The sequence below is a fragment of the Ciconia boyciana genome, chromosome 17, assembly GCF_034638445.1.
Source record: "Ciconia boyciana chromosome 17, ASM3463844v1, whole genome shotgun sequence".
In the NCBI taxonomy this organism is placed as follows: domain Eukaryota; kingdom Metazoa; phylum Chordata; class Aves; order Ciconiiformes; family Ciconiidae; genus Ciconia; species Ciconia boyciana.
Window position 1 is genome coordinate 7,090,950 of NC_132950.1, and position 13,466 is coordinate 7,104,415.

At 55.7% G+C, this 13,466-nt stretch overlaps 1 protein-coding gene across 11 annotated transcripts in view; it reads right to left on the bottom strand.

Moving 5' to 3' along the window:
* SMG6 (SMG6 nonsense mediated mRNA decay factor) overlaps positions 1-13,466 on the bottom strand; it is a 119,104-nt gene that overhangs the window by 56,651 nt on the left and 48,987 nt on the right. For 9 of the 11 annotated variants that reach the window (XM_072882552.1, XM_072882547.1, XM_072882546.1 and 6 more), the window contains exons 11-12: positions 3,714-3,830; positions 3,021-3,189 (exon numbers count right to left, since the gene is read on the bottom strand). In XM_072882552.1, the coding sequence (XP_072738653.1) occupies positions 3,021-3,189; positions 3,714-3,830 (286 nt within the window). Of the gene's footprint in view, positions 1-3,020; positions 3,190-3,713; positions 3,831-10,525; positions 10,748-13,466 lie in introns of those variants that run through there. The other 2 variants (XR_012045571.1, XR_012045572.1) reach the window with 2 other exon arrangements.

The following is a 13,466-nucleotide window of genomic DNA, read 5'->3' on the forward strand; positions in this document are numbered from 1 at the left end:
AGCACTCACCCCTCACACCTTTCCCTCCGCCTCTGTCCAAGGGGGAAAAGCAGCGAGCTGAGGAATTTGGTGTGGGGTTTTTTTTTTTTTGAGTTGTTTTTTTTTTTTATTGTAAGGACTCAAACCCAGCAGTGTGATAAATGCATCCGAGCTACAATTAGGAAGATATATAGCATCAGAACGCGAAGGTCTGGGCAGCGTGGTGAAACGCGGGCTCTCCAGAGCCCCAGCTATGTTTCCCATTATGTAACCCTGGTCATGGGCAGACAGCCAGACTCCAAATGAAAAAGAGACTCTGGCTTGGCACCGGTTCTATTTTCCTATCCTCATTCGGGGTCAGCGCAGTGTCATACAGCTGCAGAGAAAGCTCCGGGGATTAAACCTGGGAAAGACTCCAAGACCAGGACCCGGGTTCAAGTACCAGCTGAAAGCAATAAACCAACTGCCACAGCTGGGCTGAGTTTAGACGTTCTCAAAGTCCCCCAGCTCTCTCCCTTACTAAGAACGAGCGATCATGAACATGGCGAACGCAGCGTGAGCGGAGGCCTCGGGACATACAGCCCCGGCAGCCCAGGCCCTAGGCTCTGGCGGAGTCTTGACAAGCTGCCCCACTGGCCCCAGGCCCAGGCCGTCATTCTGGCAGCAGCGCTGGCCCCGGATGAGCTGCACTTTGATGCAAGCTCTGGGCCAGGCCGTTGCTCCTAGGGGGCTGCCAGGTGGGTACGGGGCCTGGTTTTTCCAGAAGCTTTAGCACATTCATGGCATCCTTGCAGGGTGCTTCTGTGCTTCAGGGTTTTTTTACTGTCCCTTTTCTGTGCCCATGCCACCACGAGGGGCAATGAAAGCGATGGCTGCAGAATGCTGGGAGGTGGTTTCGGCGTGTCCAACCAGCTTCTCCACTGGCACTGGTGGGGACCTCGCGGCACGTCCCGCTGCTGTGGGGCACAGAGCACGCATGAAACAGCACAGGCCCCTTACTCAGTTCTGCAACTTGGCATCTGCACTTGCTCCTCGCATGCTCTCCCCACTCCTGAGCTCACCCTGCCCATAAACCTTGGCTTACTCCAACACGCCTGCTGCTCTGACCCATGTTTTACTTCTAAACTTCTTTGAAGCTGCTCCTATCTAAACCCCTGGACTCAGTGACTCTACCTGGTTACTGAATGGTCCCAGGTCAGACAGCAGGCTTGTGTCAATAGAGAGCTGAAACAGTAACCCGGTGCTCCCCTTTCCCTAGAGGTGGGAAAGGAAAAACATTGCAAGTCCCAGGTCGTGCCCAAGAGCAGAGCTAATTCCCTGCTACTCATCAGTACCCGCACCTCGAGGGAAGCTCAGCTGCTGCTGTCCCAGCGTCCCTGACCACCGACACCCAGCTGCGCAATGCTGGGTCAGCAGAAGAGGTCTGGGCTGAAAGAGCAGCCCACCTCCTCGCCGTGGATAAGACATGCTCCTTGCAAGCCAAAGAGCACCAGGGTGGAGGAGCTGGGAGCCAACACAAGGAAGGCTGCCCATGCCCCAGAGTAATGGCACGGGTGGGACAAGAGGGGCTGCTCAGCCACCCTCCGTGGGGAAGCAGTTGGGCCTCTGCCACAAGATGAAGACCCTTGTTCCTCCGCCGAGCAGACCAGGACCTTGCAGAGTAGAGTCCCCCAACCCATACCCACTGCTCCCCAAAGAGCCACGTGCCACCATGCCACGGGGTGGGCTGCCACCACTGCCTTCTCCCGCCTCGACGGGCAAGCGGGAGCCCGCACCTGCTCCGGCAGCCCGGGGGGATGCAGCCCCACGCCCCGCAGGAGGGGGAGGCAGCTCGTCCTGGGGAAGGCGCCGAGCGCTGGCTGCGCGAACCCAATCAGAAATTCCATCTCGAGGCTGCCCGTCGCCAAGGGCTCAGCGGCTCCCTGCGCAGGCAGCGCGAGGGGAAGGGGGGATTGGTGCACGCACTCTCACGTGACAGATCCCAGTTTGAGTTCCTGCCCAAAGATGGGCAGCAGTTCACATGAGCAGGCAGCGGTCCCACACCGAGCAGCCGACAAACAGAAAACAGACTCCATCTCCACAAAATGAGGCCCAGAACTTCCTGTGTGAGATTTCCATTTCCTCAGCCAAATGAAAAAGAACTGGAGTAAGAGGCAATAAACTAGGAGAGCAGGACTGGACCTGACGCACGGAGCGGGGACCCATTAATGGTTAAGCCACTTTGCTGGATTACTCTTAATGCGCCTTCCCATCACCCTGGGTTCTGGCTCCTTTGGATTAACAATAAGACGTGATTTCAGGCTCTGGATCCGGAGTACCGGAGGCAGATGGAAAATCCTGCGGGAAAGCAGCTACAGAGCATGCTCAGACACTGTTTCGCATACTCCATACTTGGCCCCTTCACTCGATTTTCTGTCCAAAAATATGCAAATTGCCTAGTCCGCATTATGGACTAATGGGCTGGAATCGGCCAGTTTAGAAAATTAACCCCTTTGTGTGTTGCAGGGGTAGAGACAAGCTGTTTCTGAAGGAGAAGGGAGGCAACTTTTGGAGCTCCAGGAACAGGCAAGCTGCTCCAGGCCAGCCCAGCCTGACCAAGGTTGGCCTGATTCACTCAAAAAAAGGCAACAAAATGCTCATGCTGGAAATGGACTTCCCTCTTGCAGAGAGGAAGGCCCTGCCTGTTCAGCTGGCTGGGCCAGCAGAGTGCGTAAAGGAGACGTATCCCAACAAAAGCAGGCACACATCCTAAGCCAAAGGTAAAAATCCAGCTCATGGGACATTTTCTAACACACGGAAGCAAAGGGCACCCGCCAGGCACCCTCAGAGCCACTTCACCCCCCCCATGTATCAATGAAGAAGTCACTGTGCCACCAAGGGTGACAAGTCCCCCCGCCAAGTATCCCCTGAGCAGTGAGTGTCTCCTGGGTGCTCAGGTCAGAATGCCACAGCCAGGAGTAAGCACGAGTGAGGGGAAAAGGTGGCACAAGGAGCCCCGGGAGCAAGCAGACACCAGAAGACAGACCAGAGGATGCACGTACTGTTTGGGGAGCTCGAGAGAGGTCGGAGGAGGATTCCAGGTGTCCGGGTGGCCAAGCATCCAGTCCGACCAGACCTTCACACTGGGGAGCAGCTCCTTCAGGTCCTGGGGCAAGGCAGAAACCTTGATGTCGTCCTCCTCATCCTCCTGCTCCACGTCTTGTGGCTGAACTGCAAATACAAGATGCGAGGGCTGAGGTAGCTCACCGCAGCCAGGAGCCAGGCTCAGGAAGGGACAGGGGATGCACAACACGGATCCCAACATCCCAGCCCTGGACGCACAAGGAACAGCCACAACCCACAGCAAGCGCAAAGACAGATCTGTTCTCCCTACGTGGACTGGCTTGGGGCGTAAGCCAGGATGTCTGTGATCCCTTTTATTGAGGGCAGCGGGGTGCCAGTACACCAGTCATGGAGATAGGATCCCGAGGTCCCAGTTTTGGGATGTTTCCCAATAGCTGGCAGAAAGCATGCTCTGCATTCATCCCTTTTTTCCCAAACATTTCTGCCTGCACACATCAGGGGCTTTCAGGCCAGATGACGCAGCCATAACCTGGGCAGAGCTTAGGACACCAGGGAGAATCCAAGGGTCCCAGCAGAGGGGAAGGGATGTACAAAACAGCAGGGAACAAGGGCCTGAACCCCACCAGGCTGCCTTGTGGGCAGCTGCGTGGATCCTGCTGGTAACCCCTTACCTTGCATGCATTCCCTCAGCAGGCTGGTGCACCTCCTCACCAAGAGTGCAAACATGGAGAGCCCCAGGGCCGTGGCCTGTTCCTGGATGACGGAGCGGCAGTCTTCAGAGACGCACTCTAGGAGACAGAGAGAGGGTTCAGTGGGGAGCAGGTCAGACGCTCCATCTTGCTTTGCCTTCGCAGCCTCCCTTTCTGCATCCTGCATGGAGCAGGGATCTCTGCAGGATTGGCTGATTCCCCAGCTCACACCTGTCCTGGACCCAATTGCTCCACGTAGGGGGGGGAAAAGGTGTTGAGTAGCTGCTCTGGAGCAGGAAGAGGCTGCAGTCACACTGCCCATGTCATGCCCGACCCCACCTCATGCGCTGAGCCAGCCCGGCCCGAGCCGGCACTCAGGGCTCCCGGCACAGAAGCTGCTGCTTGGAGCTGATGCCTTCCCCTGAAGGAGGGGGATATGTTTAAGTGTTAAAAGGGTAATTAGCTGCATATTTGATCTTTGTCCCTGCTGGAGTTTTAACCTCAGCAGCTGAGGAGGGGGCTCCTCCCATTAGTTCACCAGTCACACAACAGCTTGTCAAGAGAGCTTAATTGAAGCTGTTACTCAAGTAGATGCCACACGACCACAGCTCTTCCAAACAGAGCCGGCTTGGAGTGAGAGCAAATCCCCCCGGCACATCTACACCCAGCCAGAAACCACTTCTGAGGCTGCTGAGAGCAGCAGGGAGCTGGCTCGAGGGAACTGCCTGGAGCTGGGTGTGGGTTACATTTAGCAAGGCCGAGAGCACCGTGGGGCATGCCAGGCTGCCCGCGCTCGCTCAGGCACTGCGTCGCCTGCTCACGGAAGATTTTGAAGCCTTACGGGCAGCCTCTGCCCTCCGAATCCCCTCTGCCCCGCAAATCCCCTCTGCCCCCAAATTCACATCCTCCCATGAGATGTGGCGGGGAGCGGCTGGCTGGGGGCTTGCCCGGAGGGCGGCAGGGAAGTGCTGCGGGGGGGAGCGGAGCCGCTGCCCAGCAGGATGGGAGGCACCCGCACCGCTCGGGGGTCTCCTACTAGCCTGTGCCATTTGCTCTGCGCAGGCTGCTCTGCTGCAGCACCTCGCCGGCTTGCACCAGGGCTTCCAACCCTCACGCTGCAGATGGGCAGCCACTGTGAGAAAAGCTGCCGCAAACCAGGCAAAGGATTTGCACAGCGAACGCAAATATGTAGGTATCGATTCCAAACCAGTGCCCGTGCGAGCAAAGCCCCAGCGCCGGGATGGGGAGGGAGAGCCCCTGCAGAGCCCCGGCTCCCAGGCACCTCTGCCGCAGACACGAGCATCAGCTGCACATGGGCAAGGAGAAGGTGTTGGAAGCTGAACTCCCCTGATGTGGCAGACCAGGGATTTTGAGCAAAGGGCAAGAGGATTAAAGCAAGACACCGAGACCCTGTTCCAGCCGGGGCTAGCAAAACACCTGAGGCGCAGAGAACAAACACTGGGTTTTAAAGTGCAAATTATTTCAGAGCAATGGGGTAGGAGGTTAAAAACAACCAGAAAAAGACTAAAACACACCTAGAAAATACAGGAAAAAATAGGAGGAAGATCTGTAGGCTTGATCTGGCCAGCTCTTACAGTGGCCAATGAGTTCAGCACCCAGTGGGGAGACCACGGAGGGTAACCCAGGGTGGCACCAGCGGCGCCTGGTAGCCAAATCAGGGTGCTCTGCTCCCGCAGCCAGGGCTGAGCCAGTGCCGCAAAGCAATGGTAGGAAGTGCCGTACTGCAGGGGCTGTCAACTTTTGGAGGAAACATAAAACTAAAGATGTGACCACTCTGGGACAGTAAATCTCTTTCATGAAGCCTTTCCCACAATTAAGAGTGTTAGTCCCAGTGCTCTGGCCACAGTCCAGTTCAAGAAATTACAGCCGTCTTCCCCGCACTCCCTCCTCTCACACTCGGGCGGGATGATGGACTCTCTTCACTTCTTGTCTTAAACGGGCACACAAGACGACCGCGGCTGTCGTGCTGCCGCACCTGAGTCTGGCAAGTCCCAGCTCTGGGCACTTCAGCAAGCACCCCCACTCTTTGAGTTGGGCAGTAGCCCCGGGACTCTGCACACTGTGCTAAAGCCACACTCGCAGTCACCCCCAAACTGGGCTGGTACAAAAGCTAAGTCCTCCCCCTCCCAAAAAGGCAAAGCTTAAAAGGCTTTCACGATGCTGAGGGTCACGAGCACTGCACAGCCCCGATGTATTTCTGAGATCGGCTCCAAGCACTGGAGCTCTGCGGTGGTCATGGTCAGGCTTGGTACCAGGGCCTCAGCCCTTCCCACTGCCACCAGCAGCTCTTCTTGCAGGCTACAAGTTCCCTATTAAACATTAAACACCCAAAAGAGAGCAAAAACGTTTCTTGCACGTGAGCTGTCGCAGGTACAGCCATCCGTGACTCGCTCACTCAAGCTGAGCACTACGGCCACAGCTCCATTAAACATCTCGTATTGCTACAGACGTGTACCATGTGCCCACCAGCTCATACCCAGTTTACATAAAGCCACGGTGCTTTGACATACCGCAATGATGCTCAGCCCCAGTACAGCCTGCGAAGCTGCCCACTGTGCAGGTAAGAGGAACAGGACACCCAAATTCAAAGGTCGTTTCCCCACGGTTCCAGCTCAGCTACTGTGGGCGTTGTCATCTCATCATTAAATTACACGAAACTGCCCCCGTCCTGAAAGTTCATTCCCTGGCCAAGCTTGTCAGCCCCATTTCAAGGAGGCTCCCCCAGCCCAACAACCTTGCAGGGAAGGACAAGCGTCCAGGTGGGTGCTTGTTCAAGACTCCTGAACACACACCAGCACTCCAGCTCCCAGCCCTGCCAGCAAAGGCTCTTAAGAGCTTAATTGTAGGACAAAAGAGGAAAGCACCATAAATCAGGAGAAACTTTCTCTTTGTGCCTTTTCACCACTTTCCTTGGGAGGCAGGGAGCCTCGGCTTTTACTGAGCTGGGAGCTCGGAGCCAGTGGTCACGACTGCGTGACGTGGAGACTGTGGGGTGGCAGACCCCAGGCTAGCCCCGGCTGTGCCCTTCTGTGCCCACGCCACAGAAGACAGTCAAGGTGAGGGTACAATCAAAGGGCAGAGCGCTCATGAAACGGGGGTGTTTAGACAGAAACTTGTGGAGTGTTTTGAGTGATAGGCAGCAAGGAAACGAGCTCTCCGCACCCACAGCAAGGTCTCTCGCCCACAGCACGAAGTGTCTGAGCCCACCCTGGCATTAAGAGAAAAATACTTTGTAGAAGATATGCTAAAAGGGGGGTTGGAGCAACAAATCCACTCTGGAGTCCACAGGGTGTCATTGCCTCTGAGCTGAGCAATGGTCTGTGCTGCTGGTAATGCATGATGCATTAAGACACAAACTTCATGGAAAGAGATGTTCTTGGAGGTTGGACTGACACTTAGGTGATCCCTGTCCCTGCAGTTGAACAGCACTAGTATAACCTGGGGACACCAGCTGCCACAGACCAACAAGAGCAGGCAGAGATCCCAACTGCCCAGGTCAGGGCAAACCCTGTAATTCCCAGATCTGTTTCCCCAGATCCACAGCGGGTGCAGGAGAAGCAGAACTACAGCGTCAGGTCCACAGGCGATCCCGCATCCTATCCCCGCAGGCAGTCACGAAAAGCTTGGTGCCAGCGACGTTTTCAGATAGCATCAATGGCATCTCATCAGCTAAAGCTGCCACAAATTCGCACTCCACTTCCTCCCCTGAAACCCCAATCAGGCTGTAATCAGATGACCTCCTGTACTCACACCCAGCCACGCCGCAGAGCCAGGGCGCAGTGCAGAGGTGGTCAGGCAGACTACGGACAGAAATCACATGCAAAAGAAGCTGCTACGAGGTCGTGGGCCCCGAGGCGGTCAGAGATGTGGCTCCTCTGTGCCACCAGCAGCCGCAGCAGTGACATTCTGCAGGAAATCATCTAGCACAATACCAGGTTGTGCACCAACAACCACAACACATTCCCCCTCCACCTTCTCCCCTTGCAACCAGGCAAACGTCCCTGTTAATGCCGGCATCAGTTAAACAGCTCCTGTCACCACGTCACCTCTCAGCTCTTGCCTGCGCAGCCACCCTGTGAACCAGATCACGCAGCTCACTGAGGTTAGAAATGTCACCTTTCAGCTGTGCCATCGCCATCAAAGGTGCTGTGTGGGGGGAAAGGAGGGTGGGTAAAGCTGGCACCGCTACCTAAATAACTGCTTGTTAAACCACAGCTTCAGGTCAGGGCTTCAGGACTTGCAGCGTTTGCAGCTGAGACTGACTCAGGGTAACACCATACCCTCCCTGCATGCTGCACCACCACCCGCTGTACCGACACAAGGCCCATGAGGCCATGCTGCAGTCACGGCAGGGAGCTAAGCCGGCCTAAAAACCCACCTTCTGGGAGCTTTCTCAAGCTGGATTTGTTTCTCAGTCACTTGTAGCCCCACATCAGCTATGCCAGCAAAACTCCGAGGTACGTGCAACGCTGCACAGGGCTAGAAAGGAGCAGGCAGAATATTTTAAAGCAAGAATGTCATCAAACGCTTTGCAGCCTGAACCAACAGCCTGGGTAATTTGCATTGCCCCACACTTCACAGGCTGAATTTGCCTGTCTTTCTGCACCAGAAAAATAAGCGGGAGCCCTGCAGCCCTCTGCAACTCCTCCGTGGAGGTTAGGGCTCCAGATGCTGGACCGGCTGGGGGGACATGAGCTCTGACAGTCTTTTTTGCAGGCAGGGTTTTGAGCACCGTGTTATTAAGCCTGCCTGACACTAGCCACTCATAAGACCCTTTTTCCAGTTGGCTCAGACTTTAACTATTGGAGCTGAAGTTTCCATGCTGGGTGCTTGTCTCAGGCCAAATTCTTCCGGAAATCTTTAGCCAAAACTGTTCGGCTACTTGTGAGAATGAGGCTAGGAAACAAGATAGTGGCTTACTCTTGTTAGAAAAAACACTTACAACCTTTTCCTTGAGCTAATCTAGCAACTGCAAATCCTGGAAAGGGGATCTGAGATTTTGCTGCAGAATAACCTTTTTAACAGAGAGTTTTCCTGTCCTACTAGAAATCCGTCCACACTTGGCCAAGCTATAAACATCTGAAATACACCGGTTTTTCCATATTCAATAGGAATTCATTTCAGCAGCTAAAACCTTCTAAGATTTCACCTCCCTGAGCATGCTCCATCTTCCTACCTCCCTTACATCTAACCACCCTTACACCTAACCTGCCTTACACTCAGCAGAGCAACTGCCCTGCTCCCATCCAGCACACGGGGACCTCTGAAAAAATGTCCCTGTACTAGTCGCTGCTGCTTGCTGCGAGCTGGAGATTGGACCCAGACTCCTCCAACTGGCGCCCAGGCTACCTGCTCTGAAGCAGAGCCCAGGAGCAAGAGCAGGGAGAGGGGATGGGATGGAAAAAATGGGAGCTGTTGAGCATCAGACTGCGAGCACAGAGAAAAAGCAACTGGGAACCAGGGACAGGTGGTTTTTCTGAAGATCATGAAAACCCTCTGAGCTGTAGAAGAGTCCTCCTGTTTCTTCACATGTAGGAAAGAGGTTTTTTTTTTCCTCCAGCTGGGTACTGGTCTGCACGACGAGCGCTGTTTATCTACGAGGAGGCAGTTTCCTTTGCAGAGAGCCTGGGGACCGGGACGGGTCGGCCAGCGTGGCTGCTGCAGCGCCCTCTGCGAGCGTCTACATGGGCTCTCAGCTGTGTCCACGCAGGGGCTGCAAACTTTGCTGCAACCCAGCCGGCAGCAGGATCCGACCCAGGCTTTCTGCACTCATAAATCTACCTGCTTCGCAGGGGAAAGAGTACGTGGGGAGGGGGGAGAGAGAGACGGAGAGAATGGGGACTTTTGTAACGGGGAGAAATTTGTGTTTCTCTGAGAACATTATATTCATGGAAAACATAAACCAACTGTCGTCAAAGTCGTCTGAGCTCAGGAAATGGAGCGGCCTGGAGAAGGCTGCCATGTGGCCGGATGTTATGTATTTCTAATTAGTGCTATACATCTTTCAGCAGCGAGTGTCCTTTTGCTGGGAAACACAACGCGCTGCCCTTGTTATTGTAACTGTCAGAGAGCGCTTAAACAGATAATCTCCAGGAAAAGTGATAAACACATCCCCTCTCCCACTAGGGTGTGCAAAACAGCAATGCCAAACCTCTATTAGGGCAATGCAACCAGCCACAGGAAATGGGAATGGGAAAAGAGCAGGCGATGCAAGGGACAGCCGCCTCCGAGGAGAGGGATTTGCTGGAGGAAGCTTCTCACGGCCACTCGAGTGCCATGTGCCGAAGGAAATCCTGCGAGGGACAATCAGGGCAGAGCGAGCACAGGCCACGTGGCCTCGGCCAGGGGGGTGCTCGCGGGAACGGGGCAGGGGGCCTGGAAGCGAGGGCTCCCAGCTGCTCTGCTCCGAGCGTGCTCTAGGCAGCGGTGGAAGCAAGCCACAGCAACCCCCGAACTCACAAGCAAGCAGTAGACATGCTCCGATATCCATCCCAGCTAACACAACACAAGGAGCGCTGAATCTTTCGCAGTTAAAACAACACCAGCCAACAAGCTTTAGAGTCTCGAAGGAGACCAGATTCCTTTGATTCAGGCAACCGGCTTGCTCTAGCCAAGGGTCGGGAGGACTCCAGCAAGACAGTTTCCACGCTGGCCTCCCCGTCCTAACCTGAGCTGCAGCTCCAGGCAGCGGCGCTGGCAGCAGGTGGCCCCAGCGCAGGCAGAGAGAGCAGCAGGGATGTGCTTTGCTCCCGGGGAGCAACAGCTGAACCCACCTTCCCCGGTGACACGGTAAAGGACCGTACACGAAGGCAATCAAATGAACGAACGGGTCTCCGGACACGATCCCGAGGATGACATAATGGGCTGGCCAGGGGATGCAGGAAGTGGAGGAGCTCGGTGAGCGCGGGGCTGCGGGCGAGCCGTGCCTAAGGCACCCAGCTGATGTGTCAGCAGCTCGGTGGCACAGACAACTGATTCACCAGCCAGCTGCTGCCCTGCGGGGAAGAAGACAGAGGCTGGTCACCTCCAAGCTGACACCACCTGAAGGCAATTCGTTTGCTCTGTTATCGCTCAGACACAAGAGTGTTTTCCCCCTGAGTCACCCTCCGCCAGACGCAGCATTGGCAGGGCTATGGGGCAGCCCAGCGGGATGGGGCTGTCTGCAGGAAGCAGGCAAGGAGAGCCGCACTGCCGGTCCAGGCAGCTGGTCCCACTGCTGCCTGCCTGCGGTGGATATCGCACACAACCTACGGGAATATAAAGCAGCAAAGCAAGGGGGATGCTCGCAGCTGCGGGGCATTTCCCTGACACCCCCTCACAGAGGACCTGTGAGTCATGGGCACTCCCAGCGCTCCGCTGGGAACCGGTGAGTCACACACGCGCTCATCTGCACCCAAAAAAGCCTGGGAACCTGGAGGCACTTGCTCAGCCCTGGCTAATACCCTGCAAAGAGCCTGGGAACGATGGGCAGCTTTCCTGGAAAGATGCTCCCCGACTCTGAATTTGCAGGCAGCAGACACAATGGCAGCCCCAGCCCTCCCGGCACAGCCCTGCAGCCGATCTGAACGCCACCGCCTGCAGCACATAGGCCTGAATCCCTCCCAAAGTGACCTTCGGATTGCAGTAATAACCTGGATGCCCCCAATCCACCTCCCTGTACAGACCTCTCCCTGCAGAGAGGCAGGAAGGCCCCGGGGGGGGGTTCCCGGCCGCAGCACCCAGACACGCAGCAGCACGGGGGAACTCGCTGCGCGTGTTCCCAAAGCAGCCAGGGCCGCCCGGGAGCCCGCGGCTCCCTCTGCTCTGTACTGAAACCCCGTCTTGTCCGAGCAAGGGAGGGAAGGAGGGAGGGAGGCCTAGGAGGTGAGGAATGCCGGGGGCCTGGGGAGGATGGAGCAGCTCTCCCTGTGGAAGCCATTAGATATTCAACACTTCATTTGTTTCCAGCCGTTCTGGACTGCAGCGCTGGGCTCTAGGACGGGAGGCTCTTCTCTGACGTAACCAGGAAGCAGCTGCAAAATTAAGGAATCCCTCATGACATCATAAAAAGGGTCGATGGTTTACAGGGGAAGGTATAAAAATTAATGACATATTCCCACCTGAAGCAGCAAGCCTGCCCGAGAGCCACAGGGGAAGCTGTGCTCTGCCCAACACGCGGGGCTGCCTGCCCAGGACAGCTCTGTGCTGCCGGCTCCCTCCGGCTGATCCAGGAGCTCACCTCTGGCTCTGACCGTCCCCAATCCCAGGATCCATGTGCAGGACTAGATCCTTGCACCTGGGGTGCAATAACCAGCTCAGTATATCCTTCCTGACCCCGATGAACAGAGCTTTAGGCTAGGCAAGCGAATGACTTCAGAGACGGCTTTCTTGCGTACTTGGGACTGGCCAGGAGTCACCGACAAAGAACATCATTTTGAAGTGACTCAGGGAGAGACGGTTATTCGTTTCCACAGGGAAAGCAGACGTGTGCACAGTGTGCCCCCAACACCCCAATTTCTGCAGCCCTGGAAGACCAACAGGTCCTGCAAGAGGAGGCCAGGGTGGTGGCACACCGTCCCCCTCCACCGCGCAACTCGGGCTGGGACAGAAAGAATGACATTAGCCTTGAGGACAAGCACAGAGCCATTTCCACTTGAAAAGGGAAAAGGATAGTGGTTTAAAATTAACTGCAGCCTTTTCCAGGAAATATCAGTGGAAAGAAGCAGCCATTTTTAGAAACGTTATTCTCAGAAATTTCCTGAAAAGACCCATCAGTCAAAACACAGATTGAAGCCATTTCCACTTGCACTAAGCAGCACTCGGAGCTCTCCCTCCACACTTGGGGTGCCTGAGCCAGCCGGCAGGCCCAGGATCCTGCTCTGCACCCCTGGCCCCGGCGAGGTTGCAGGAGTCAGTTTTGGATGTGCAACACCCCAGGCAGCGTCAGAAACACTCCTCCTGCTTGGGGAGCCACCTACATCCCAGCTTTCGCTAGTGACATTTGCGCCGAGACACTCCAGTCCCAGGCAGACAGACCGGCACAGCTGGAGCAAAGGCACCTACAGTCGCACCCACGCTGGCAAAGCCTGGAGAATCGCCAGAGAAACTATTATTTCTCAGCACTGCCTTCACTGGAGCCACTCTGAGCGGCTGACGCTAGGACTTACGACACAGGCACAGCAAAATCTGCACTAGCCTCAAGGCTCTGCGCGGTCCCCGGAGCTACTGGTTCTGCTGCCAACAACTGACAGCAACATGAATTTGACCTGTCTGGCAGCTAAAAGGCTGGCAAACCCAAATGTACATAACTCCTGGCTAGCTCGTAAGAAAGTATGTCCCTCCAAGCTGGCAAGACAGCTCATCAGCATGTATATAGCTCCAGACCAGCCTGGAACCAGCTGTCTCTTGCTGCAGAGGGAATATTTGCTATAGGATGCACAAGCAGGATGTGTCTGCGAGGGTGCAAAGGTGAAAGGGCCCAAAGGCAAGCAGGGCTCAGTACGTGCAGAGGGCATCCGGACAAAACAGGGAACACTGCACCAAAAGAAGAAAAAACATGGATGATGGAAACTTAAAGAGGCGTTAGGGGCACTGCGGTGAGGCAGGACGATGCAGCCTGATACAAGAAAACCCCTGACGGCCTATTCTCTGTCTGCACAGATCTGTCAGCCCTTCTTGAAGAAGCCAGCTGCACAGCCAGAGCCCCGAACCTCACCCCGAAAGGAGCAGTGAGGA